We start from the raw sequence: 27,164 nt of genomic DNA, 5'->3' as shown, positions 1-27,164 counted from the left end.
GTGCTCTGCGGTATTGTTGATGAGGAGATCCTCACCGCTCTTGGCCACCTGCCGGAGTATCCAACATGCTCTAAGGCTGTGTGTTGGCATGGTATCCGGTGTGCTGTGAATTTTGCATGGCCCATTGAGCCATCCCTCCAATATAGTTCCACACCCTGTAGTAGGCTTTGGTTTCTTTGTGATTGGATCGGGTGACTTACGAGAGTATACCCTTTTAGTTCGGACGGGGGATCTAGTGAGAGCCGGGGGATCCCAGAATTTTGCTTGGGTTTTCCAGGTGCTTTCCATCGCACAGTACTTCCGTACTTTGGCCGCCAAGTTAGTGAAGTGTGCTATGTCACGACGACTTATGGCGTTGAGGATTCCCTTGTCCGTGCAATTTTTGCAAAAGAATGAAATTGCGTCTTCCTCGCGACAGTCCTTGACCTTGTTCATTACAAGGAGGAATCTGGCCCAATAGTGATGTACTATCTCTTGGGGCTCTTGTCTAATGTGGGAAAGATCACTTATGTCTGGGTGGGTGGGTAGATTTAGGTCCAAACCCTGACCCGATCTGGAACCCAGGGGTGGAGGAGCTTCCGAGCTTGGAAGTTCGGGCTCCGGGATGTTGCCCAATAGTTCTGGCCCCATGCCTGATTCTAAGTTCGAAGCTTGGGCCATGTCCTCCCGTAGACGGGTATCTGGCTCAGAGAGCTCGGGAATCCGGACATAGTTCGTCCTCAAAATAGAGGAAGAATCGCTACATTGCTCCTCCACCACCGCTATCTGATGGGTGACCGGCGGAGAGTTAATCTCCCTTTGGTCGGGTTTGAGCCCGATCCGATCATAGTCCGTAGCGACTCCCAGGGCGGCGATGCGATCCAAGAGCTCGTTCAAAGAAGAGAGCTCCATTGGGTCCATCTGCTCGGCGAATTCCGAGCCGACATGGAGGCTGTTTTTGATGACCTGAGAAGTCATCATCGGCGCGACGGCCGAACGGGCGGTCATGACGAAGCCGCCTAGTCGGAGAGTTTGGCCTGCAGCCAGGGCTCCCCCAGAGGTAATGCTGTCCTTGACGACAAGGCGAGCCATCAAGCCTTATCGTGACGGCACAGTGGAACTCTCAACGAGAGCACCAATGTCGGTGTCAAAACCGGCGGATCTCGGGTAGGGGGTCCTGAACTGTGCGTCTAAGGCGGATGGTAACAGGAGGCGGGGGACACAATGTTTACCCAGGTTCGGGCCCTCTCAATGGAGGTAATACCCTACTTCCTGCTTGATTGATCTTGATGATATGAGTATTACAAGAGTTGATCTACCACGAGATCGTAGAGGCTAAACCCTAGAAGCTAGCCTATGATTATGATTGTTCTTGTCCTACGGACTAAACCCCCGGTTTATATAGACACCGGAGGGGGATAGGGTTACACAGAGTCGGTTACAAGGGAGGAGATCTACATATCCGAATTGCCAAGCTTGCCTTCCACGCAAAGGAGAGTCCCATCCGGACACGGGACGAAGTCTTCAATCTTGTATCTTCATAGTCCAACAGTCCGGCCAAAGTACATAGTCCGGCTGTCCGAGGACCCCCTAATCCAGGACTCCCTCACCAGGGTCGGACTCCTCCTCAGACTCCACCTCCGCCTCCTCAGAAGCAGACTCCTCCTTTGAATCCATCTCCTTGCCAACAAAAGCACGAGCCTTGCCAGATGAGCTCTTCTTATGAGATGAAGACTTGGATGAGGACTTGGAAGAAGACTTTGAGGATTTCTTCTTCTTGTCACCAGAATCATATTCCTTGCTCTTCTTCTTCTTCTTGTTCTCATTGTCCCACTGTGGACACTCAGAGATGTAGTGTCCAGGTTTCTTGCACTTGTGACATGTTCTCTTCTTGTAGTCATGAGTGGAAGATTCATCATTTCTTGAGCTGGATCGTGAAGACTTTCTGAAGCCCTTCTTCTTAGTGAACTTCTGGAACTTCTTCACAAGCATAGCAAGCTCCTTTCCAATGTCTTCAGGATCACCAGAACTGCAGTCAGATTCTTCTTCAGATGAGGAAACAACTTTTGCCTTCAAAGCATGAGTTCGGCCATAGTTGGGGCCATAGATATCTCTTTTCTCAGATAGCTGGAACTCATGTGTGTTGAGCCTCTCAAGTATGTCAGACGGATCGAGTGTATTGAAGTCAGGACGTTCTTGTATCATCAGGGCAAGGGTGTCGAGCGAGCTATCAAGTGATCTCAGCAGTGTCTTGACGATTTCATGCTTGGTGATCTCGGTGGCGCCGAGAGCACGAAGCTCATTTGTGATGTCAGTGAGGCGATCAAACGTGAGCTGGACATTCTCATTGTCGTTTCTCTTGAAGCGGTTGAAGAGGTTGCGAAGAACACTGATCCTTTGATCTCGCTGGGTTGAGACGCCTTCGTTGACCTTGGAGAGCCAGTCCCAGACTAGCTTCGACGTTTCCAGAGCACTCACACGGCCATACTGTCCTTTGGTCAGATGACCATAGATGATGTTCTTGGCAGTAGAATCCAGTTGAATGAACTTCTTGACATCAGCAGGGGTGACACCTTCACCAGTCTTGGGGACACCATTCTTGACGACATACCAGAGGTCGACATCAATGGCTTCAAGATGCATGCACATCTTATTCTTCCAGTAGGGATATTCAGTTCCATCGAAGACGGGGCAAGCAGCGGAGACTTTGATTATCCCTGCAGTCGACATAGCTAAAACTCCAGGTGGTTAAACCGAATCACACAGAACAAGGGAGTACCTTGCTCTGATACCAATTGAAAGTGCTAGTTATCGACTAGAGGGGGGGTGAATAGACGATTTTTATGAAAGTCTTCAAAACATGAGAGTTTCGAAGACAAACAATAGAAATGAACCTATTGATATGCAGCAGAAGGTAGACTACACTAAGCAAGCCATAGTCAAGTATTCAATGAAGTGAAAGCACGAAGACTAATAGCAGCTAGGTAGTAAAGATCGGGATGGAAGACAGTATGAAGCCAAACAACGATAGTAGTCACACAGTGAAGTCAAACAGGTAGTGCAAGCAGGCAATGACTTCACGAAGACAAACTGTAAGTAAAGAGAGGGAGAGGATAGAACCAGTCACTTGGTGAGGACAAGGATTTGTTGGACCAGTTCCAGTTGTTGTGACAACTGTACGTCTGGTTAGGGAGGCTGAGATTCAGAAGACCGTGTCTTCACCTTATTCCCCTTGAGCTAAGGACACCCAGTCCTCGCCCAATCACTCTGGTAAGTCTTCAAGGTAGACTTCCAAACCTTCACAGACTTCGTTCACCGGCGATCCACAATGACTCTTGGATGCTCAGAACGCGACGCCTAACCGGCTGGAGGATTCACAGTCCTCAAGTGTAACAAGTCTTCAGGTCACGCGAACAGAAAGACTTCAGTGATGCCTAACACTCTTTTGGCTCTGGGTGTTTGGGCTTTGTCCTCGCAAGGATTTCTCTCTCTCAAAAGCTTCGGAGGTGGGTTGCTCTCAAACGACAAAAGCCGTGCACTAACTCTGAGCAGCCACCAATTTATGGTGTAGGGGTGGGCTATTTATAGCCACTAGGCAACCCGACCTGATTTGTCCGAAATGACCTTGGGTCACTAAGGAACTGACACGTGTTCCAACGGTTAGATTTCAAACACACGCGACAACTTTACTTGGGCTACAAGTAAAGCTGACTCATCCAGCTCTGGATAAGGTTTGCTCTCATTGTCTTTGCTCAAAGACATAGGATTTGGTTGAGCATCACTTCAATCACTCTGACTTTGTTCACTGGGACCCCACTTAACAGTACGGTGGTTCCTATGACTCAACAAAGAAGAAAAGGAAACAACGAAACAACTAAGTCTTCACGGTCCATAGTCCTCACGCAATGTCTTCTCTTGTCATAGTCTTCAATGTGAATATCTTCACATACCACCATTGTCTTCAATGTCTTCATACATTTTTAGGGGTCATCTCTGGTAGGTAAACCGAATCAATGCGGAACTACTACCTGTGTTATCCTGCAATTCTCACAAACACATTAGTCCCTCAACCAGGTTTGTCGTCAATACTCCAAAACCAACTAGGGGTGGCACTAGATGCACTTACAATTACGTGTACGCTTACGCGAGACTGGTTCTACCGACGTGCTTTGCACACAGGTGGCTGGCGGGTGTCTGTTTCTCCAACTTTAGTTGAATCGAGTGTGGCTACGCCCGGTCCTTGTGAAGGTTAAAAAAACACATACTTGATGAAAAATCGTTATGGTTTTGATGCGTAGGTAAGAACGGTTCTTGCTCAGCCCATAGCAGCCACGTAAAACTTGCAACAACAAAGTAGAGGACGTCTAACTTGTTTTTGCAGGGCATGTTGTGATGTGATATGGTCAAGACATGATGCTAAATTTTATTGTATGAGATGATCATGTTTTGTAACAGAGTTATCGGCAACTGGCAGGAGCCATATGGTTGTCGCTTTATTGTATGAAATGCAATCGCCATGTAATTGCTTTACTTTATCACTAAGCGGTAGCAATAGTCGTTGAAGCAATAGTTGGCGAGACGACAACGATGCTACCATGGAGATCAAGGTGTCGCGCCGGTGACGATGGTGATCATGACGGTGCTTTGGAGATGGAGATCAAAGGCACAAGATGATGATGGCCATATCATATCACTTATATTGATTGCATGTGATGTTTATCTTTTATGCATCTTATTTTGCTTAGTTCGACGGTAGCATTATAAGATGATCTCTCACTAAATTTCAAGGTACAAGTGTTCTCCCTGAGTATGCACCGTTGCGACAGTTCTTCGTGCTGAGACACCACGTGATGATCGGGTGTGATAAGCTCTACGTTCATATACAACGGGTGCAAGCCAGTTTTGCACGCAGAATACTCGGGTTAAACTTGACGAGCCTAGCATATGCAGATATGGCCTCGGAACACTGGAGACCGAAAGGTCGAGCGTGAATCATATAGTAGATATGATCAACATAGTGATGTTCACCATTGAAAACTACTCCATCTCACGTGATGATCGGACATGGTTTAGTTGATTTGGATCACGTGATCATTTAGATGACTAGAGGGATGTCTATCTAAGTGGGAGTTCTTAAGTAATATGATTAATTGAACTTTAGTTTATCATGAACTTAGTCCTGATAGTATTTGAATATCTATGTTGTAGATCAATAGCTCGCGTTTAGCTCCCTATTTTATTTTTGATATGTTCCTAGAGAAAACTAAGTTGAAAGATGTTAGTAGCAATGATGCGGATTGGATTCGTGATCTAAGGATTATCCTCATTGTTGCACAGAAGAATTATGTCCTTGATGCACCACTAGGTGACACACCGATTGCAAGAGCGAATGCAGACGTTATGAACGTTTGGCAAGCTCGATATGATGACTACTTGATAGTTTAGTGCATCATGCTTTACGGCTTAGAATCGGTGCTTCAAAGACGTTTTGAACGCCATGGAGCATATGAGATGTTCCAGGAGTTTAAATTATTATTTCAGACTCATGCCCATGTCGAAAGGTATGAGACCTTTGACAAGTACTTTGCCTACAAGATGGAGGAGAATAGCTCAGCTAGTGAGCATGTGCTCAGAATGTCTGAGTACTACAATCACTTGAATCAAGTGGGAGTTAATCTTCCAGATAAGATAGTGATTGACAGAGTTCTCTAGTCACTATCACCAAGTTACTAGAACTTCGTGATGAACTACAATATGCAAGGGATAACAGAAACGATTCCCAAGCTTTCGTGATGCTGAAATCGACGAAGGTAGAAATCAAGAAGAGCATCAAGTGTTGATGGTTGACAAGACCACTAGTTTCAAGAAAAGGGCAAAGGGAAGAAGGGGAACTTCAAGAAGAACGGCAAGCAAGTTGCTGCTCAAGTGAAGAAGCCCAAGTCTAGACCTAAGCCTGAGCTAAGTGCTTCTACTGCAAAGGGACTGGTCACTGGAAGCAGAACTGCCCCAAGTATTTGGCGGATAAGAAGGATGGCAAATTGAACAAAGGTATATTTGATATACATGATATTGATGTGTACTTTACTAGTGTTTATAGCAACCCCTCAGTATTTGATACTAGTTCAGTTGCTAAGATTAGTAACTCGAAACAGAAATTGCAGAATGAACAGAAACTAGTTAAGGGTGAAGTGACGATGTGTGTTGGAAGTGGTTCCAAGATTGATATGATCATCATCGCACACTCCCTATACTTTCGGGATTAGTGTTGAACCTAAATAAATGTTATTTGGTGTTTGTGTTGAGCATAAATATGATTTGATCATGTTTATTGCAATACGGTTATTCATTTAAAGTCAAAGAATAATTGTTATTCTGTTTACATGAATAAAACCTTCGATGGTCATACACCCAATGAAAATAGTTTGTTGGATCTCGATCGTAGTGATACACATATTCATAATATTGAAGCCAAAAGATGCAAAGTTAATAATGATAGTGCAACTTATTTGTGGCACTGCCGTTTAGGTCATATTGGTTTAAAGCGCATGAAGAAACTCCATGCTGATGGGCTTTTGGAATCATTTGATGCTTGCGAACCATGCCTCATGGGCAAGATGACTAAAACTCCGTTCTCCGGAACAATGGAGCGAGCTACTGACCTATTGGAAATAATACATACCGATGTATGCGGTCCGATGAGTGTTAAAACTCGTGGCGGGTATCGTTATTTTCTGACCTTCACAGATGATTTGAGCAGATATGGGTATATCTACTTAATGAAACACAAGTCTGAAACAGTTGAAAAGTTCAAAGATTTTCAGAGTGAAGTGGAGAATCATCGTAACAAGAAAATAAAGTTTCTACGATCTGATCGCAGAGGCAAATATTTGAGTTACGAGTTTGGCCTTCATTTAAAACAATGTGAAATAGTTTCACAACTCACGCCACCCAGAACACCACAGCATAATGGTGTTTCCGAACGTCATAACCGTACTTTATTGGATATAGTGCAATCTATGATGTCTTTTACCGATTTACCACTATCATTTTTGGGGTTATGCATTCGAGACAGCTACATTCATGTTAAATAGGGCACCATCTAAATCTGTTGCGATGACACCGTATGAACTATGGTTTGGCAAGAAACCTAAGCTGTCGTTTCTTAAGGTTTAGGGTTGCGATGCTTATGTGAAAAAGTTTCAACCTGATAAGCTCGAACCCAAATCAGAGAAATGCGTCTTCATAGGATACCCAAAGGAAACTGTTGGGTACACCTTCTATCACAGATCCGAAGGCAAGATATTTTGTTGCTAAGAATGGATCCTTTCTAGAGAAGGAGTTTCTCTTCAAAGAAGTGAGTGGGAGCAAACTAGAACTTGATGAGGTAATTGTACCTTCTCCCGAATTGGAAAGTAGTTCATCACAGAAATCAGTTCCAGTGATGCCTACACCAATTAGTTAATGATCATGATCATGAAACTTCAGATCAAGGTACTACCGAACCTCGTAGGTCAACCAGAGTACGTTCCGCACCAGAGTGGTACGGTAATCCGGTTCTGGAAGTCATGTTACTAGACCATGACGAACGTACGAACTATGAGGAAGCGATGATGAGCCTAGATTCCGCGAAATGGCTTGAGGCCATGAAATCTGAGATGGGATCCATATATGAGAACAAAGTATGGACTTTGGTTGACTTGCCCGGTGATTGGCAAGTCATTGAGAATAAATGGATTTTCAAGAGGAAGACGGACGCTGATAGTAGTGTTACTATCTACAAAGCTAGACTTGTCGAAAAAGGTTTTTGACAAAGTTCAAGGTGTTGACTACGATGAGATTTTCTCACTCGTAGCGATGCTTAAAGTCTGTCCGAATCATGTTAGCAATTGCCACATTTTATGAAATCTGGCAAATAGATGTCAAAACTGTCTTCCTTAATGGATTTATTAAAGAAGAGTTGTATATGATGCAACTAGAAGGATTTGTCGATCCTAAAAGTGCTAACAAAGTGTGCAAGCTCTAGTGATCCATTTATGGACTGGTGCAAGCCTCTCAGAGTTGGAATATACGCTTTGATAGTGTGATCAAAGCATATGGTTTTATACAGACTTGCGGTGAAGCCTATATTTACAAGAAAGTGAGTGGGAGCACTACAGCCTTTCTGATAAAGTATATGTGAGTGACATATTGTTGACCGGAAATGATGTAGAATTTTCTGGAAAGCATAAAGGAGTGTTTGAAAGAAGTTTTTCAAAGAAAGACCTCGATGAAGCTGCTTACATATTGAGCATCAAGATTTATAGAGATAGATCAAGACGCTTGATAAGTTTTTTCAATGAGTACATACCTTGACAAATTTTTGAAGTAGTTCAAAATGGAACAATCAAAGAAGGAGTTCTTACCTGTATTGCAAGGTGTGAAATTGAGTAAGACTCAAAGCCTGACCACGACAGAAGATAGAAAGAGTATGAAATTCATTCCCTATGCCTCAGCCATAGGTTCTATAAAGTATGCCATGCTGTGTACCAGATCTATTGTATACCCTATACTGAGTTTGGCAAGGGAGTACAATAGTGATCTAGGAGTAGATCACTGGACAGCGGTCAAAATTATCTTGCGTGTGCGTAGATTTTTTTTGAAATTACTACGTTCCCAAACAGTGATATCAGAGCAACGAGAGGGGAGAGTGTTGTCCACGTACCCTCGTAGACCGTAAGCGGAAGCGTTATGACAACGCGGTTGATGTAGTCGTACGTCTTCACGATCGGCCGATCCTAGTACCGAACGTACTGCACCTCCGTGATCTGCACACGTTCAGCTCGGTGACGTCCCACGAACTCACGATCCAGTAGAGCTTCGAGGGAGAGTTCTGTCAGCATGACGGCGTGATGACGGTGATGATGAAGTTACCGACGCAGGGCTTCACCTAAGCACCGCTACGATATGATCGAGGTGGAATATGGTGGAGGGGGCACCGCACATGGCTTGGAACAATCAACTTGTGTGTCCTAGGGTGCCCCCTTGCCCCCGTATATAAAGGAGCACGGGGGAGGCCGGCCGGCCCTTGGTGCGCCCCAAGGAGAGGAGGAATCCTCCTCCTAGTAGGAGTAGGATTCATCCTTTCCTAGTCCTACTAGGAAGGGGGGAGGGGGAAGGAAGGAGAGGGAAAGGAGAAGGAAAGGGGGGGCGCGCGTCCCCCTCCCTAGTCCAATTCAGACTCCCTATAGGGAGGGGGCGCGGCTGCCCCTTGTGGGCTGCCTCTCCTGTTCCCTATGGCCCATGAAGGCCCAATAGTCCCCCCGGGGGTTCCGATAACCCCCCGGCACTCCGATAAATATCCGGTGACCCCCGGAACTCATCCGGTGTCCGAATATAGTCGTCCAATATATCAGTCTTTATGTCTCAACCATTTCGAGACTCCTCGTCATGTCCGTGATCACATCCGGGACTCCGAACTATCTTCGGTACATCAAAACACATAAACTCATAATACCGATCGTCACCGAACGTTAAGCGTGCGGACCCTACGGGTTCGAGAACTATGTAGACATGACCGAGACACATCTCCGGTCAATAACCAATAACGGAACCTGGATGCTCATATTGGCTCCTACATATTCTACGAAGATCTTTATCGGTCAAATCGCATAACAACATACGTTGTTCCCTTTGTCATCGGTATGTTACTTGCCCGAGATTCGATCGTCGGTATCTCCATACCTAGTTCAATCTCGTTACCGGCAAGTCTCTTTACTCGTTCCGTAATGCATCATCCCGCAACTAACTCATTAGTTACATTGCTCGCAAGGCTTATAGTGATGTGCATTACCGAGAGGGCCCAGAGATACCTCTCCGATAATCGGAGTGACAAATCCTAATCTTGATCTATGCCAACTCAACAAGTACCATCGGAGACACCTGTAGAGCACCTTTATAATCACCCAGTTACGTTGTGATGTTTGGTAGCACACAAAGTGTTCCTCCTTTATTCGGGAGTTGCATAATCTCATAGTCATAGGAACATGTATAAGTCATGAAGAAAGCAATAGCAATATACTAAACAATCAAATGCTAAGCTAACGGAATGGTTCAAGTCAATCACATCATTCTATAATGATGTGATCCCGTTAATCAAATGACAACTCATGTCTATGGCTAGGAAACTTAACCATCTTTGATTCAACGAGCTAGTCAAGTAGAGGCATACTAGTGACACTCTGTTTGTCTATGTATTCACACATGTACTAAGTTTCCGGCTAATACAATTCTAGCATGAATAATAAGCATTTATCATGATATAAGGAAATATAAATAACAACTTTATTATTGCCTCTAGGGCATATTTCCTTCAAGAAGTACCCATTTTCTCAAGGATAACTGGATTCCCTCTACCCCTCCAGCTTTGCTTCGGCCCCTATCTCCTATCCCAGAGTCTGCCAAAGGTTCATTGCTTGATCGATGAGGATATTAGGTGTTGGAATGTGGATACTGTGAGAGCTTTCTTCACGGAGGAGGTAGCCAATGATATTCTCCAAATTCCAATAAACTTGGCGGGTGGACCGGACTTTGTGCGCTCGCCTTTCACTAGATTTGGTGAATACACTGTCTGTTCTGCTTATAACATGGCCAGGACGAGCCGTTTCTTGTCTGGCCGGAGTGGAAATGGTAGGGGGCAGCACTCCAGTTGGTCTTTGGAGGAAAATTTATGGAATATCAAGGCTCCAAACAAGATGAAAGTGATGCTCTGGCGGTTTGCTCATGATTGCCTACCCTCGGGAGAGCAACTTCTCCGCCGCTAGGTGCCGACGAGGACTGACTATTACTCCTGTGGCCGATCGGAAGGCATTGAGCATGCTTTGCTTTTTTGTGGACATGCCCGTGCTATCTGGGAGGAGATCAAGGGTGCGTTTGGGATCAAGCTGTATCGCTCTTCCTTTACATCTCCAAAGCAATGGCTGTTCAACTTCCTATCCTATGGATCTGATCGAGATGTCTCTATCCTGACTGTCACTCTATGGCACATTTGGGAGGCTCGGAATTCTGCTCCTAATGAACCTGTTGCTCCTCTCCTGAAGCATACAGCTGCGAGGGCGCGTGCTTATATTGATTTGATTTTCCAGCATCTTTTCAAAACTCATCCTGCTGCTAGACGTGAGACCCCTGCTTCTAGCTCTCATTGGTCTCCGCCACCACATGATACTTTGCTGGTGTCTAGATGCAGCTGTTTCGCTGGACCGGGGCTCTTCGACAATAGGCATGGTGATTCAGGACCATACCGGCCAGTGTGTTGCTGCTGCTTCAGAACCCTTGTCGGGTGTTTCATCCTCGGAAGTGGCAGAGGCGATGGCTCTTCGTCGTGCGGCTACTTTGGCTCGCCAAGAGACTATATATGCATGTGATCTTCCAATCCGATTGCCTCTCGGTGGTGCAAAGGTTGCACTCTTCTGCACGAGACCGCTCCATTGTGGGTTATATAATCGCTGATATCAAGTTGGCGTGTGGGGCTCCGTCTTCTGTGACTTTCAAGCATGTTCATCGGCAATCTAATGTTTTAGCTAGATCTAGTATGAACTCAGTGAGTCTTTGTATTTTCCATTCTGCTCCGGATTGTATCCGGGAGACTCTGTGTAACTTAGTTGCTTGATCAATAAAGGCCGACGTTCTCTCTAAAAAAAGGTGGCAAGTTTAACGGGCAAACATGGCAATTTTCACAAAATTTGACGTTCAAAACTAAGACAATAAACAACAAAAGAAAAGAGCAGTTGTTGGATAATTGAAAAAGGGAACTTATGACCCGTTGACGCGAAATGGTAGACATCCCTTGCACGTGACGGAGAAAAACAGAACTCGTGGACGGCGGAGATTGACCGGAATGCATCCGCACCACACCCCACTTCCGTTCCGGGATGCCTCCTCCCACTGTTTTTGTCGCCTCCGCTCCGGCCGCCCATCGCCAGCAGCACCACCCGCCCTCTCCCTCCCATTGGGTCACCCACCAGCGCCTCCGGCATGGAGCTCCGCCTCTGCCTCCACCTCCACCTCCACCCGCACGCCCGGCCCGCTTCCGCCCCGACGCCGCCTCCATGCCCCGCGGCCGTGCTGCTTCCCGCGTCCCGCCCCGTCCGCCGCCTGCGGATTGGTAAAGGACTGCTCCTGTTGCTCCAGGCCAATCGCCTCTAATCCCTTCGTTTTGGCGCCCCTGGAGCTGCGTATTTGCCGGAGCTCCAGTCCGATTGTCTGTAAATTCTTATCCGCTGCTGCTGCTGTACTGAGGCCTTCCTGTTTTTTGGGGTCAACGGTGGCCAGGTGGGAGCTGCGGGGTTGCTCAGCGGCGGAGCACGAGGCGTTCGCATTCAGCCATCTGCGGTGCCGAACCGGACGGCGCGCAGGTACGTGGATTTTGGATGACACGCCTGTGTGATGTGAGCTCTTTTGGCTGACGGAGGGTTCTGTTTCGCCAGGGCGGGGAGGCTGTCAAGGAGAGGAGCGTCTCGGTGATCCTCTTGTCCGGAGGGCAAGGGAAGAGAATGGGGGTATTTCTCTTATCTCATCATCATGCTCCAAACTTAGCTTCCACGAAGTGGCTGTTGTTCTCAAGTGTATTATGTCCTTGACAGTGTTCTGTGTATTGCTCCGGGTCATGTTCATTACATTAGTGTGACAATTCTGGTGGGAAATGCCATAGCTGTCCTTCTATTGCTGATATGCACTCTGATGGTGTATCTATACGACTTTTTCGTGCTATAAGTGAAGATAAATGCAGTGTACAAGAGATTTTGTATATTTCTTGAACATTAGGAGTAGTGTTAAACAAAATGAACAGGCATCAGTGCAATGCTTGATGATATCAATTTTAGATACGCTGTGAGTTATGCTGCTTCTGAATAGTTTTACTATTTCGCAGTGAACTAGCGAATCATTTCAGTGGATGATGAATGTACCTAAATTTCTCTCCATCTTTTGTAACAGGCCAATATGCCTAAGCAGTATCTACCATTACTGGGAGTACCGATTGCACTGCACAGGTTCATTTCCTTAGCTTAGAACTCAATAGTTCCCTGATTTGGCAATGTCATTATGTCCCGCAGACATGAAATACTTACATTTCTGTCCCACAGTTTAAGGACATTCTGTGGAATGAAGGAAGTGAAAGAAGTCGTGGTGGTGTGTGATCCATCCTACAAAAATGTATTTGAAGGTTCGTCTGGATCCATCCTATACTCATTGTCTTTACTATTCTTTTATCTACCTAGCATCTACGCCTTATTAAAATTAAGTTCTGTGACTACATTTGAAGAATGATACAGTACAGCCTCCGAGTAAGATGTTCATCAATTAACTGTTTCTACAGGTTCTGTTGAAAACTTGCAAATACCTATTAAATTTACAACCCCGGGAAAAGAGAGACAAGACTCTGTTTTTAATGGACTTCAGGTTAGTGTTAGCCTACTTGTTAGGTTGCTTGCTTTTGTACAGCCACACAGTATCTTCAGAATTTGTAAATCTTGCGAACAAAAAAATTTGTCCGCAGGAAATTGATGGAGATTCAGAGCTTGTTTGTGTCCATGATTCTGCAAGACCCTTGGTATCCTCTGAAGATGTGAAAAAGGTTACCTTCTATGATCTAGCCTGAATTATCCATCATATCGTGTCTTGTAAGATGTTCTTGAATCTGTTTTTTTTCTATAAAGGGAATTCTTGCACAATCATCAACTAACAGAAAACTCTCCCTTCGAAGTTACAAATGATATTTTTGAAATTATACTACATGCATGATAAATTATCTGGCTTTGAACTTACTTAATCCTGATGCTTTGGTATTTCACAGTAACTTTGTAAAGAGAAAAAAGTAATATTTGTAAAATCTTGCAGGCTGCTCAAGGAATAATATTGGTTTTGATTTCACTGACTAGGTCTTAGAAGATGCTGCGGTGCATGGAGCAGCTGTTCTTGGTGTTCCTGTCAAAGCTACTATAAAGGAGGTGACTGTTTATACATCCCGATATTCATCAATAAGATGAGCTTGCAAAGATCCTTGGTCAACTTCGAGATATCTAATAATAATAATGCATAAATGACAACGGAATTCTGGCTGTGCAACCATAATCCTCTCCCCCCTTCTGTCTCCAGGCCAATAGCGACTCGTTTGTCGTAAAAACTCTTGATAGGAAAACCCTCTGGGAAATGCAAACTCCACAGGTAGTATTGCCTCTGTAACAAGAACATTTCATGATTTGTGTTTCCATTTCCATTTTTTATGTGGGCAGAACAGATATGACTAGGAAATGTATACTGATTGTAGGTGATGAAACCCAATTTGCTCAGGGATGGTTTCGAGCTTGTTAAACGGTTAGCCGATCACAGCATATAATCCACTGATACACTAATTCCCATCTCTCCTTGCTGACTAAACTCTGCACTCGCAGGGATGCCCTTGAGGTCACTGACGATGTTTCCATCGTAGAATACTTGAAACATCCTGTTTATATCACCGAGGGCTCTTATACAAACATCAAGGTATCATGTTAGCTATTTGAACTAGTCTGTTCTGAACCGTTAAGTTTGAATAAACTGATCCTTAAAATGTGAACTTGTTGCAGGTGACTACTCCTGATGACATGCTCCTAGCTGAGCGTTTGATGAACGATAAATAGGGCCGATATTAACAATGTTTACTTGATTTGAGAGGCACCTGTATGAATTTGTCAGTAAGATATCCATTGCCTTTCCACAGTTTTGGCCTCTTGGGAACTAGAAAAATAAACATGTACGTAGCTCACACACGAGATAGATAGCCTGTATGTAACATGTGCCAATGAAAATATGGCAAGGTTTTCTGTTTGAGTTCATACTTGACAGTTGACACAACGCAGCAAATGTACACACAAATGTGAAAAGTAGTTTGGTAATAAAAAGGCGCTGTATCGCTTAAAAGTAGATCCAATTTGTTGAAGGCATCATCAAGCGATGGCGACATGTGAAAGTACAATTGCACTGTACAACAACAAGGTTACAATGGTGTGCGACAAACAAGCAGGCATGATGATGGCCCTGTATAGCAGTATAGGACAGACCCTGTGTATGTTTTGCATTTCTTGCGCCAGGGAATTGGGCATAAGCTCCAATGGCATGCCATGAAATCATAAGCAATCAGACACCTTGGCACCTGTGGCGCAGCTGAAGATGATAACATTGTAAAGGGGCATCATCTTAGTGGCTTCAGTCCCTGCAGAGACAGATATGTGGTTAAGATCTTCATTAGAGTAGCAAGCATGCAACAAATTGCAGAATTTGGGACTGAAATGTGGCTTCAGAGTTCAGCCAAGACTCAAAACTTAGGGTGTGATGGGGAATATGACAATGCGGTTTCAGTAACACAAATTGACCCATGATTTAGCTAGCATAAATTTTCAAATAATCTTATTTCTAAAAAATGCTACTACACCTAAGCTTGGGTACCCTGGAAGCTGGGTGACATAACTAGTTATTGCTGGAACTCGATTATGGAGTGCAGATTTTTTGCATGCGATCTGTATTGTTCTTTTCTGAACGAACAGACATGTATAACCAGCTGGACACTGATTTGCAAGAAAGAATACCTTGGAGGCTCGTAGTTCATTGGCAGCCGCTCGGAGAGAATCATCTGATAGAATTAACCTTGACAGGGCACCAGTGCTTAGGCTGCATTATGTCAAGTAGTTCAACATATTGTATAGAAGATGGTTTCATAAAACCAAATGGAGTGAACATGTTGTAAACTAGCACCCATTTCTGATAACAGGTTGTTTTGTTACACTTGCCAAAAAGACTAGAAAGTCACGCATTACCCTAGAATTTTCGCTGCCTCTGATACAGAACCTTCAACAGCAAATAGAAGATCTAATAAAGCTTGCATTCCCTGCTCACCAAAAGAAGAGAACGTTGGAAACGGAGGCATTCAAATTGGCAACATTGAGCATGAGATAAGAAGAGAAGCATACTGGAGAAAATTTTGGATTATTTGGGCCAATTTGGTTACCAACATCCTTTGATCGAATGGTAGACTTCAGTGGCAATATCTGAAGAAGTTCAACTGGAGGAGTGTAGTTATCAAGGTTTATCGGCCTCCTAACTGATAAGATGTGAACGACCAAAATGTTAAATGACTACCATGGAAATTGAAAACGAACGATGTAAACATAACCCGATCATTCTTGCTGCTGTAAATTATGAGTAAGTGCATGGTGATCAAGATAAACAATTATTGTCCCTAAAAAAAGATAAACAATTATTGAAACATTAGGTTGCTGCTTGGGGTTATTTGCAACTAACATAATAAGTTTTGAGCCATTTAGGTCACGTCGTGGTATTGGGTGTGCATGATATTACTTAAACATTTACTGAGCTAAAACATGCATAACTTGAAGCACATCAGATTTACCTTTAAGAGCAATCAGGGTCCGAAGCCGAGATAAAGCAGATGATCGATTCTTATGTTGTGACCTATCCTCCACAGCCTGTGGGGAACCATGATGAGATAAACTATCACACAAAGGAGTGGAGAAAGAGCTAGTTCTACCACATAAGATGGCTGACATGAAGGGAAAAAATGATTAAGAATCAGACATTTGGTTGGTTTGAACTTTGAAGTTCAGTGTGATGATCGTATGAATTCAGTGGGGAAAGCAACATTCCATACTTGTCAAACACGAACATGGCAAGCATTGCATAGAATGTTCATTTAAGAGGGTTAGTGCAAGATGCTGTTTGGGTTCAAAGACATCGATGAAGGTTGTCGCGGCACTAACTGAAACAATGATAGATTGATCTTTGTTGGTACAAAAATAAAATCCTGTCCGCCATGATGGCTACATATATTGTTGGTTGATGTTGTGGACACACTAATTATGCTAGTTGACTTGAAACATAAATCTCTCAATTAGGCAATGCGCCTCTAAAGCTCAACTGAAAATGGTATGGATATTCTGGGAAGTGCCAAGTACTCCTATTTGAGATGAGAGGAAGCCCCACCTCCCGGAAGCTACAAGTCCACCGTTAGAACCAACATCCGTCAAGCACTCAAGCACTGGGCTGGACATCACGGCTAAATTAACCACTCTGTTTTGGGCAGCACACTCCCAGAGCAACTTGACAATGGAAGCTGACCTGGGCGACGATGCCGGTGGGGTGGTGGCGGAGCCGGACGGCGGACTCGCGCTTGTTGCGGTGCTGGCCGCCGGGGCCGGAAGACTTGAAGGTGCCCATGTCGCACTGTGCCATGAGCTCGTCGTCGCTCATCCCCAGGTAGTTCTCGTACCCTCCCTTGTCATCCTCCCCTTCGGCGCCGGCGTCGCCGCCGCTGGGGCCGTGCGAGCTGGTGGACGCGGCGGAGGCGGAGAAGGAGAGCGCGGGGAAGCAGAGCTGGGGAGCGGCGGCGTGGCTGCGGAGCCGCGGGTGGAGGCGCGGGGCGGCGGTGGGGGAGTGGAGAGGGGAGCAGCAGCGGGCGGCTGTCCGGAGGAGGAGGGCCCGCGCGGCCATCGCGCCACCGGAGCGGCGGAGGAGGAAGGAAGGACGATGGGTTGGATGCGGCGCGGCGGATGGGTCGCCTTCGGTCGGACGGATTTTTTGGTGGGTTTGGCTTTGGGCTCCGACAGTGGCCGGGCTTCGCTACTTGGTGGGCTTCGCCGTGCGGCCCGTTCTCGGCCTCGGCGTCGCGTTGGCCCAGACCTGTGAGGAGGGTGCCCCTAAAAAAACCTGTGAGGAGGAACCCGTGTATCCTGTAGGCCAGTTTTGCAACACAAGCAAGACATACAGCAGGGGAAAAAATCACTCAACTATTCCAGTGTCAAAAAAAAACACCACCCAACTACCAAAGTAGTACTCCATATTTGCAAGGATGTTTGGTCAATACTGCTACGAATGATGGAATTGTAGTATTAACCAAACATCCTTACAAATATGTTTCGATCAACAGAGCAAGACGGCTTGAAGCAACCCAGGATCAGTGCAAATTCCAACACGAATGACGGCAACAGAGTCACGAACTACAGAGGATCCACGAATAATGAAGAAATGGTCAGCTGGCAGTCGACAGAGTTTACATGCTAGAAAGAAAGGCTGGTTGATGTCAACACACACGAAAATCTCAGGTTTTTTAAAACATGATAAAAACACGCTTACAGACTAGGAAGGAAACTAAGCCATGAATAAATGATATCTAGAGGCCGGGCGAAGATTGCTTGGTTTTCCTCGCAGCAAGCGCGGCGCGGCTTTCCTCCGGCGCCGGCGCCGCCCGCTCATGTCTTGACCCTCTTGTTGCTGTTGGAGCCGCCGTTGGTGCACTCCGGGCACCGGTAGTGCTTGATGTGCTCCGCCCGGGCGGGCGTGATCTTGACGCACTTGCCGTGGTACCACTTCTCGCAGTTGTCGCAGCAGATCCAGAACTCGTCCTTGCCGTCGTTGGTGCCGCAGGTCCCGCACAGGGTGTTGTCGTGCTCCTCCTCCTCCTCGTCGCCCTCGTCCTCGCCGCTCTCCTCCTCGTCCTTGGGGGCTGGCACCTTGGCCTTTGCACGGGGCTCGGCTCTCGAGAGCTGCACCCAGCAAACATAAGCAAGAGTGGATCAGCGGCGATTCCAAAACACCAATACACCATCCATGGCAGCGAAAAAAAAGGGGCTGTTGCACTTACCACTTTCATACTGGGCTTGCTGCTCTTGCTACTGCTGTTGGGAGTCTTTTCCTTGGACTGCTTCTTGGCGATTCCTGTCACTACCTCGTATATAGTGGGCAAGTTGTTTATCATGTTGAACAGTCGCCTCCTGCACAAGAAAATAATAAAGTAGCATCAAAATGTAACATTGGAATTTGGAAGGTAGGCAAACTTGACTTGGGATAAAATAATCAGTTGCAGCAGGGATATGTTTTCTAACAAACAGATGAAAATGAGAACACAGCAAATTCAGATAGAGTGCTCCCCATTCCCCTAATAGCAAAGACTTCTGGGTAAAGACTTTGCAGAGCAACTTTTGGCAAGATACAAAGTGCTCCCCATTCCCCTAATAGCAAAGGTAAATACTTTAGATAGTGAAGATAATCTAGTTGGTTTGTATTTCCAGCACACCCAACCAAATTTCCATGCATGGCACATGTTCTTTTATCACACTGTAAATCTGTCTATTCTTTTCTCAGTCTAGTTGGTTTGTATTTCCAGCACAGCCAACCAAGTTTTCATGCCCGCCCAATGTTCATGTAAGCCCAATGTTCATGTAAACATGGCTATTCTTCCCCGCAAGCTTCAAGCCATTTTTGACAACCACGCAGGAAACTCCTCTCCTGTTTTTCTCAATGGTTGTGAGATTGTTTTGACTCTGGCTACAACTATCAATACTATTATCCCCGCATTAGTCAGACACTCGGCACTGTTTCTTACTTGGAAAGAAGTGGATACAGGCTGGCATCCTAGGTTCTTATGGAACACCCAGGAGAAACAAAGTACAAGAGAACAGCAAGATGTGCAAAACAGAAAAATAGCAAAAGTCCTTTGTAAAAGAAGACCAGAGAACACTAGTATGATTTGATTCATCCCGATACCCCATTCTTAAGCCCTGGGCATTCTATCAAATCATCTGCACTGAGAACTACAGAACACTGACGACTCTAATGTCCAGAAGGAGGTCTTCATGCTTCTAATATTGAGTCGGTAAATTTTTACAGTATATCAGAAACAACTCAGTGCAAAAGGAGAAAGGATACAGAAACAGGAGAGGGAAAAAACAAAAGTGTTTACTGATAGTGAAGCTATAACTTTTAAGGAGGTGGACATAGCTCTATATCTCTACTACAATGTCTTTCAGACCAAAAAAGAAATCCATGGTTGCCAAAATCATTTAAGCATGAGTTGTTCAAACAGACAAACAGCCAATGGCATTTAACACCTTAAACAAAGAAACTCTGCAAAAATGGACTCAGCCTAACACAGCAAACAACAAAACATTCTGTTTCACAGCCAAGATTCATTCTATTGATCAGTAGACTCTGTGCATGGAATAGAGCAAGCAGTTTGTGTGTGACTGTGAGAGTGGCTAGAGGCGTGCACGTGCTTACGCCAAGAAAACAGAAACATCTTAAGACTTCAATGTCATTGCTTTCTTGGTGAAAGATCGCCACAAAATTGCAAACAACTTATTGTAGTTCTTACTTCAACTGTAGAAATCATGGTTGCAATCACATTGTCTAAAACAAGATAACTAGTTGCCATAGAAAACGAGTGGTTAATATGGTGAACTATGTTTATTTTGTAGGATACAAACCCTCTTCAACCATTGTGCACATTTTCTAAAGTGCCTGGCAACATTTTCCAATATCTGTGAAATGTGAGTAGCAGTGGATATACACCATGCTGTGCCAACAAGTACATTACGCTGCTACAAAACAAACATAACTAACTGCAGTAAGGCAGCGCCTACTCCAAATAGTAAAAGATCCATTTTCTCAACTAAAACCATCTTTTGAACCACACAAACATGAATAATGAATCAACTGTCAAAAAACATATTTAAGTCTCGTATGATATAGCAAGGAAAGATGAGAATTAATGGAGTAACCATGAAGCATCACGTAAAGCCTATATTCCAAGTAGCAATTCAAAAGTATTTGCAGCAGTAATAGCATGTGAACCAACATCATCATCGCTTCGCTCTATGCAGCACAACTGACATCCACAAAAGGTAGACACTTGTTGATGCACTAATAAAGTAATAAGCAGTGCCCTAAACTTCAAACATGTCATATTTCTGACAGTAAAGTAGACAGGACAATGACGTGCAAAACTGCAAATCATGTCATGCCGCAGCTCTCACCAATACATGCATTTAGCATTTCAGATACAGAATGACTCATATTATACATGAAAAGACAGAACAAGATACTGGAAGGTAAACTACATTATGTAATCTCTATGAATCATGATGGTAAAATAACCTATAAAAATCATGCTAATACATGGTTCTAGTGTCCAATCACTACTGACAAAAAGATGTGAAATTATAACTGCCAACAGAAAACCCTGAGAGAACATAATTAAGTAAAACGCATTTCCAGAATCCCAGGCCCTTCTTGTTCATGTCACAACAGGGCCTGGAAACTCATAACTTTCAGGCTAAAATATAAATTTCAAATATGACAAAGCTATAAAGTTTATAAACATATGCTATAACCAATTTAGGTTTTGATATTTCTCACTAGTTTAACTTGCCAGTGTAATATCATTTTTTTACATGGTCCACAGTAAGAAATAGAAATATGCACAGAACACATTCCATTTGACAATCCCGACAATAAACGATTGTGTGTGTGAGCAACAGTTAACATCCATTAACAGGAATCCTAACACATGAACCATACTAATTTAGTGTTCACAATGAGATGAAATCAAGATGAAAAAAAGGAGTGCACAGGAGAGGGGAAAAGAACCCCGCATAGTTCAACAATAGAATAATTACCTATTCTCTTTGTCGAAGCCAAAGCGGGCTCCAAAGTAGAATGCGACGGACAGTAACCAGGAATCACTGTGAACTGCAACTAGCGCCAACCAATCCTTCTCATTCATTCCATCCCTTGCGAAGTTGATTCCTAATGCTGGTTCAGGGATCTCTGGGGGCACTTCCTCAGCTGGCAAGGTCACTTCCCATGTCTCATTGGGATATCCATAAAGGCACAAGTTCTCCTTTTCTGTTCAATAACATGGGATTAGTAGCAGTAGCAATAATACCCTGTACAGCATCAGTCAGACTGAGTAAACATGCCCAGAACTACAGTGCTCACTAGAGTGGAATTGTCATGCATATACCGATGTGGACCAAATCGTAATATAATGTTCAATGATGGTAAGCAACGAAAACTTCACAGTAATTAGGAGTACATGAATAGGGTAAGCAATCACTTATTACAACCAGATGCACTGATATCGATGCCCTGTGGTATCAATGCAACGAAAGGACATTGCCAAAGTCAGTTTCACTACTACCCAGCCCCGGCGTCATGTCACTAATGCCCACGACTCCACTAATTGGCTAAGGCAACAGCGATGAACCTAACAAAGAAACGCACACATAGAGCTGCAAAGACACCCAAACACACCAAAAGTCAACTAGTCAGCAGCAACTTGCCTAATATATTATGCATTTTCAGTAAAATTGACCGGTGAAGCTACCAATCTCAGTCTGATGGCAACAACCGAGTGCTACAATTCCACAAGAGAGGAAGAGCTAGCCCTGACTCCCCAGTTCCAATCAACCCCCGGAATACTTTTCTCTGTTGAAGAACTACGACCCAGGGTTCCAATCTTTCAAGAAAACCCAGCATCCGGAACCCAGCACAGCATTGATGTAAGGCACCCGAAAAACACCGATAATTCCAACTCGAAGCAGCACGTGAGGGAGAAAACGGAACCGAAAATTCTCCAATTTCAGCTTCCAATCTAACACTAAAGCAACGGAACTCAAACAGCCGAACACGAAAAGACCCCGTCATTCAAGAATCCCCGGCGCAGGCGAGAAACCCGAGGAGATCGGAGGCGCTCACCAGGGTCGCAGAGCTTGAAGAACTTGTCCACATCTGCAACGACAGCAAGGGGAAACAAACAGCTCAGCCACGCGAATCCAGGGGAAAAGAAGCGAGAACCGGGAGGGGCCGATTCGGGTGGGGGGGGCGGGGGCGGGGGCGAGAGCGCGGGCGCACCTTCGGTGAGGGCCTTGATCATGCCGGCGCGGCGGCCGCGGAGGTCGCGGAAGACCTCCTCCGCCGTGCGCGCGACGTACGCCCCTCCTGCGCCGGCGCCGTCCATGGGGGCGTGGGCAATGGCGTCTAGGGTTCCCGGCGGGCGAGCGCGGCGGCGGGGCGCGGCGACGGGGAGGAGGCGGTGGTGGGAGCGCAGGGGGGAGAGAAAGAGGAGGGGCAGGCAGCCTGGAAGGTGGAGGTGGAGATGGAGGAGGAGTGGGTTTTATTTCCGGGGAATCCCGTGGGTGCTTCCGCGAGTATTTGCGCCCCGGCTTCGGCCGATCCGCCTCCATCGTGCGTTCGGCCCTAGGGCAAAATCTCGGCCGTCCGTTGCGCGGGAGCATGATTTCCCAAGAGGCGAGTGCTACAAAACGTGACTCCAAATTTGGCCATCGATTGCGAACCATTGGATCTCCATCCCTAGATCAAGTCTCCGGTTTTATCTTCTTCTTTTTTTAAACCTAAATATAGACGTCGCGTTCCCTTCTTCCTTTCGTTTCGGCAAGGGTTTATGACATTGTTGATTCTTTCCATTCCTTCCCACCCTTTTTTGCCGATCCTGATCTCGCCAGCGAGGTTTCGTACCCGGTCTTGCTTGTCATCGTTGTTCCTGCATCGATGGGGGCTCTGGTTAACCGTTGTACTAACAATTTCACCTTAAAACCCTAATCTTACCATCAGCGGCACAACTATGTTGACTCCTGCAGGGGCCATGGCCCCCCCAGCCTTGGTGCAAAACTGCAAATACATGAAGAATTTTTTTGACACAGGCTAGATTAGGAAAATAAAGTAAATGATCCTTGTAGGGCTTCGCCAGTGCTTACCATCATGGTGGGTGTGGTTGACTCCTTCTTCGCTTCGAATTCCGCCAAACCCTAAGAAGGAGGAAGGGATTGAAAAGAGCTCGATTTTAAGTAGAACATATGTTTCTCTTGACACAATTCTATCAACATGTCATACGCAGGTTAAAACATTGTAAATTTTCCACCATCTAGTTAAAACATTGTAAATTCTAATCTAACAACTAGACCGAAGTCACTCAACTCTCTAGGGACCACACTTACCCTTCAGATCTGTTTACGACTCTCATCCTTCTCCCCCTTTCACAACGCGACAATAATCATGGGTTTTTCCTCTTCGATGGCGCCGCTATCGCTCTCCTCCTTCAGTTCTAAGTTAGATTGGGGCCATGTGATTTTTTTGTATATTTCTGATGTGAAATTATGTCCTTTCATTTCTCTTGTAACTTTTTTTTGTTATGGAAATTTCTTGTAACTTATATTTCATAAGTTCTTATTAGGTTGGGGCCATGTGATTTTTTTGTATATTTCTGACGTGAAATTATGTCCTTTCATTTCTCTTGTAACTTTTTTTTGTTATGGAAATTTCTTGTAACTTATATTTCATAAGTTCTTATTAGGTCTATGTCATTGTTACCATAGCATGACTGAAAATTATGGACAATGTCGCAAAAAATTACTACTCTCCCCAATCCGAATTAAATGACGCAACCTTTATACAATGTCCATTTACTTTGTATAGAGGTTGTGCCATTTAATTCGGATCAGAGGAAGTATCATTGGTTAAAACTCCATCCAAGAGAATACATGTGCAAATTGAAGCAAAAGCCAACAACATAGTGTAGTTTATTCTTTGCAAAAGAAAAATACTACTCCCTCCGTTCGGAATTACTCGTTCAAAAATGAATGTATATAGATGTATTTTAGTTGTAGATACATCCATTTTTGTGACAAGTAATTCTGGACGGAGGGAGTAAATACTAGTACTATTTTGTGTGTGACTACCTTTTTTTGGGCAAGGTATTGGGCTAGTTAATCTGTTGTAAGAATACCACAGTGCAGATGACTGAGGTTCCAATTGCATAGCCGCGGCACATGTACCGGCCCCAACAAATATGTGACCAGATCACTAGTGGGGAACGACAAAGGAACGTACCAACCAAAAGGACACTCTGAGGCGCGAGCGACCAAACCAACCACAGCTCGAAGCAGGTAAGGTAGGATTGGCCATGGCAGACTGGCATGCATGCTCCTACTTTCTTCCAAAACCCCAAGAAGTAGCAAGATATCACGCTGCTCTCCCCGTCTCCAAAGATGACAGTTCATGATGTCCCTGAATTTCCTCCTCTTCTTATAGGATACCAGAGATTCAGAGAACTGCGTACTTATAGTATGCGAGAGGAGCTGCCTTCGCTTGGCCATGGAGCACGATGGACTGATGGGACAGTTCGGTTGGGCACTGACTGGCCTACATCCGGGAAAGCTCGGGTTCACTGGCGCCGTCGCGCTCGCTCCTGTTCCGCTGTTCCCGGGGCATGGGCAGGGAGAATCGCAAGGACGCCGCGCTTTCTGTTTCCGGAAACGAGCACGCACGCTCTGGAGCAGTGGGAGAGCAGTGTATTACTTGGCCGAAGAAACCACCCACGTTCTCAAGTAGTACTAGTATAAAATAGTGCTACGACCAAGGACGTGGGGCACATGGCACGTACTCCCTCTCTTTCAAAATAGATGACTCAAATTTGTATTTGGGTCATCTATTTTAAAACGGAGGGAGTATGATTCTCGCCGCAGGTCAAGCGGAAACAACACGTCGGAGCAAATTTTGTTTTCGGCAGTAGCATGGCGGTGGACAGAGCGGAGAGGCAGAGATGACCTTGCAGCGTTTATCGGTCTGTCAAATACGAATGATGTGCGGCTTGTCAGAATAATTCGAGGCCCGCGTTAATCTGACAAGCAATTACACAAGCATGAGCACGGCATCAAGATTTATTAACAAGGTTCACCAACATGGCTACATTCTGGGGCAATGACTACGGTCGCGGAGGGATAAAAAAGAAACTAAAAACGCCCCGCGTCGCTCCCATGGAGTGGCACGGGCGGAGCCCTATTTCAGCCAAGAAAACCCGCCAATGCCACCTCTTCTCCACCCCTCGCCGCCGCCAGGGCGTGTCACCGGGCAAAACCGGCGCCGGCAAGGCCGACCTGCTTGCGGCACGGCGTCTTGGTGTGGCAGCGCATTTGTCCATGGTTTTGTGATGCGGCTAGGCGAACGAAGGTGTAAGGCGTAGACCAGGTGCCATGGGTGGGCGGCGTGGATGTGCAGTGTCGCTGCTGCAGCGCGTGATGGAGTGGTACGACACACTTGAGACCAGATCTGGCGTTGTGCATGACTGCTGGCTTCTCCATGCCTGGCTCAGGTAGGAGGCCGTCCAGGGGCGTGTATGGCCTGCCGAGGCGGTGGTTGAGTTGCTGGCACGACTCGTCATGGCTTTCTGCTAGAAGTGGATCGCGACGCCGAGGTGCTAGACTTCTGAGCGTGCGGCGGCCGACCGGCAACGCTATGGTCCACGGTTTGGTGGTGGTGATATAGATCCGATTGGACAGATGGTGGTCACTGCAGTCTATACTACAACAACCATTACATTTAGCTGTTGGGGTCGCGAAAAAGTGGTGGCGACAACACATGACTGACTTTGATGGTGGTGCTACTCGAGCACCCGATCTTGAGCTCCGGGAAAAGCCTATGTCAAACCCGATTTGGTTATACCTGCAATGGCGATGTTTTTTAGGTTGTTACTATGTTGAAGGCATTGTTTGGATCTATTCGGACTGATTTTTCAGGGTAAAAACTTAGCCGTGGCCTTGTTGGTTGGATCTGATGACGACGATGCTTGAGTATCACCCCCTTCCTGAAGGCATTGCTGCTAAAGAACCTTGCCGTACATGTGGTGCCATGAGATGGTTGATGCGAATATGATCATTGTTGTAGTTTGTCAATCACGCGTCTGACCGCTTTGTTTTTTTTTCATTTTTCCTTGCGCTATGCATGGCTTTGGTCAATATATGACTTTGCTCTTTGTTGATGTTTGTGTGCGTATGTTGATATTGGCTGTGTGCATCTTAGTCATGCAGAGCTCGAATGTGTGCTCATTTTGTTGCCTCTCCGAGCAAATAAAATCCACCATTTGTCGAAAAAATGACTACAGACGCTCTCCCCGTGTATCAAATCACATGATATAGTCGATGATAAGCCCTTCAAGATCGCCAGACAGCGCTCCGACCACTATACCATGGCCGGTCCGAGTATCCCTGCCACGGGTGCCCGGACTGTCTGTCTCGTGATCTCTGTCTTAGCCTACATTACAACTTATTATGTCCAGTCTACTAGATGACTTGTTGCGCCATTGGCGCAGAGGCCAATTGCAGCCCAAAAGGTAAGTGAATTATTTGAAGGATTTTCTTGCTGAACTATCTGCAAATATCGGACTGTGTTGATATTTGTCTTGAATATGATCGTTCCCCTAGCTTTATTGTCAACATATAAGCCGTTTGCTTGAACAGGTGAATGGTCTACAAGATTTTTCTTAGCTTAAGGCGTCATGAATACTTCTTTATCTTGCTACTGTATTA

The 27,164-nt window shown here is 45.4% G+C and overlaps 3 protein-coding genes across 3 annotated transcripts; 1 reads left to right on the top strand and 2 right to left on the bottom strand.

Annotated features, from left to right (window-relative positions):
* The first annotated feature begins 11,828 nt into the window (after window positions 1-11,828).
* Window positions 11,829-14,828, top strand: LOC109757988 (2-C-methyl-D-erythritol 4-phosphate cytidylyltransferase, chloroplastic). The gene is made up of 12 exons (XM_020316832.3): window positions 11,829-12,118; window positions 12,286-12,368; window positions 12,441-12,512; window positions 12,949-13,004; window positions 13,098-13,177; window positions 13,331-13,413; window positions 13,511-13,588; window positions 13,893-13,961; window positions 14,110-14,178; window positions 14,282-14,328; window positions 14,406-14,496; window positions 14,580-14,828. The coding sequence occupies exons 1-12, from the start codon at window positions 11,989-11,991 to the stop codon at window positions 14,631-14,633; spliced, it is 912 nt and encodes a 303-aa protein (XP_020172421.1). The 5' UTR covers window positions 11,829-11,988; the 3' UTR covers window positions 14,634-14,828.
* Window positions 14,779-17,576, bottom strand: LOC109757990 (uncharacterized). Its single transcript, XM_020316833.4, has 6 exons — window positions 17,125-17,576; window positions 16,400-16,475; window positions 15,960-16,090; window positions 15,807-15,877; window positions 15,579-15,660; window positions 14,779-15,205 (listed from the first exon to the last, which is right to left on the bottom strand). The coding sequence occupies exons 1-6, from the start codon at window positions 17,494-17,496 to the stop codon at window positions 15,185-15,187; spliced, it is 753 nt and encodes a 250-aa protein (XP_020172422.1). The 5' UTR covers window positions 17,497-17,576; the 3' UTR covers window positions 14,779-15,184.
* A 367-nt stretch (window positions 17,577-17,943) lies between these two features.
* On the bottom strand, window positions 17,944-22,965 carry LOC109757985 (PHD finger protein ALFIN-LIKE 6). The gene is made up of 5 exons (XM_020316829.4): window positions 22,696-22,965; window positions 22,540-22,572; window positions 21,459-21,687; window positions 18,647-18,776; window positions 17,944-18,548 (listed from the first exon to the last, which is right to left on the bottom strand). Exons 1-5 carry the CDS (start codon window positions 22,799-22,801, stop codon window positions 18,255-18,257), a joined length of 792 nt encoding a protein of 263 aa, XP_020172418.1. The 5' UTR covers window positions 22,802-22,965; the 3' UTR covers window positions 17,944-18,254.
* Between the last annotated feature and the right edge of the window lie 4,199 nt (window positions 22,966-27,164).

This window comes from Aegilops tauschii, chromosome 3, assembly GCF_002575655.3.
Source record: "Aegilops tauschii subsp. strangulata cultivar AL8/78 chromosome 3, Aet v6.0, whole genome shotgun sequence".
NCBI lineage: Eukaryota > Viridiplantae > Streptophyta > Magnoliopsida > Poales > Poaceae > Aegilops > Aegilops tauschii.
Note: the sequence above shows the minus strand (reverse complement) of the source record. Positions and strands in the feature narration are given on the sequence as shown.

What these genes read in the sequence shown, in the direction of transcription:
- LOC109757990 (XM_020316833.4), bottom strand. Translation starts at nt 17,496, where the DNA reads ATGGCCGCGCGGGCCCTCCTCCTCCGGACAGCCGCCCGCTGCTGCTCC. An exon ending in CCACCGGCATCGTCGCCCAG is followed by an intron (nt 16,476 to 17,124) that starts GTCAGCTTCCAT and finishes GGTTCCCCACAG; the next exon opens with GCTGTGGAGGATAGGTCACA. An exon ending in ATAATCCAAAATTTTCTCCA is followed by an intron (nt 15,878 to 15,959) that starts GTATGCTTCTCT and finishes TTTGGTGAGCAG; the next exon opens with GGAATGCAAGCTTTATTAGA.
- LOC109757988 (XM_020316832.3), top strand. Translation starts at nt 11,989, where the DNA reads ATGGAGCTCCGCCTCTGCCTCCACCTCCACCTCCACCCGCACGCCCGG. An exon ending in GGCAAGGGAAGAGAATGGGG is followed by an intron (nt 12,513 to 12,948) that starts GTATTTCTCTTA and finishes CTTTTGTAACAG; the next exon opens with GCCAATATGCCTAAGCAGTA. An exon ending in GGGAAATGCAAACTCCACAG is followed by an intron (nt 14,179 to 14,281) that starts GTAGTATTGCCT and finishes TACTGATTGTAG; the next exon opens with GTGATGAAACCCAATTTGCT.
- LOC109757985 (XM_020316829.4), bottom strand. Translation starts at nt 22,801, where the DNA reads ATGGACGGCGCCGGCGCAGGAGGGGCGTACGTCGCGCGCACGGCGGAG. An exon ending in CTTCAAGCTCTGCGACCCTG is followed by an intron (nt 21,688 to 22,539) that starts GTGAGCGCCTCC and finishes GTTATTGAACAG; the next exon opens with AAAAGGAGAACTTGTGCCTT. An exon ending in GGCTTCGACAAAGAGAATAG is followed by an intron (nt 18,777 to 21,458) that starts GTAATTATTCTA and finishes TTTCTTGTGCAG; the next exon opens with GAGGCGACTGTTCAACATGA.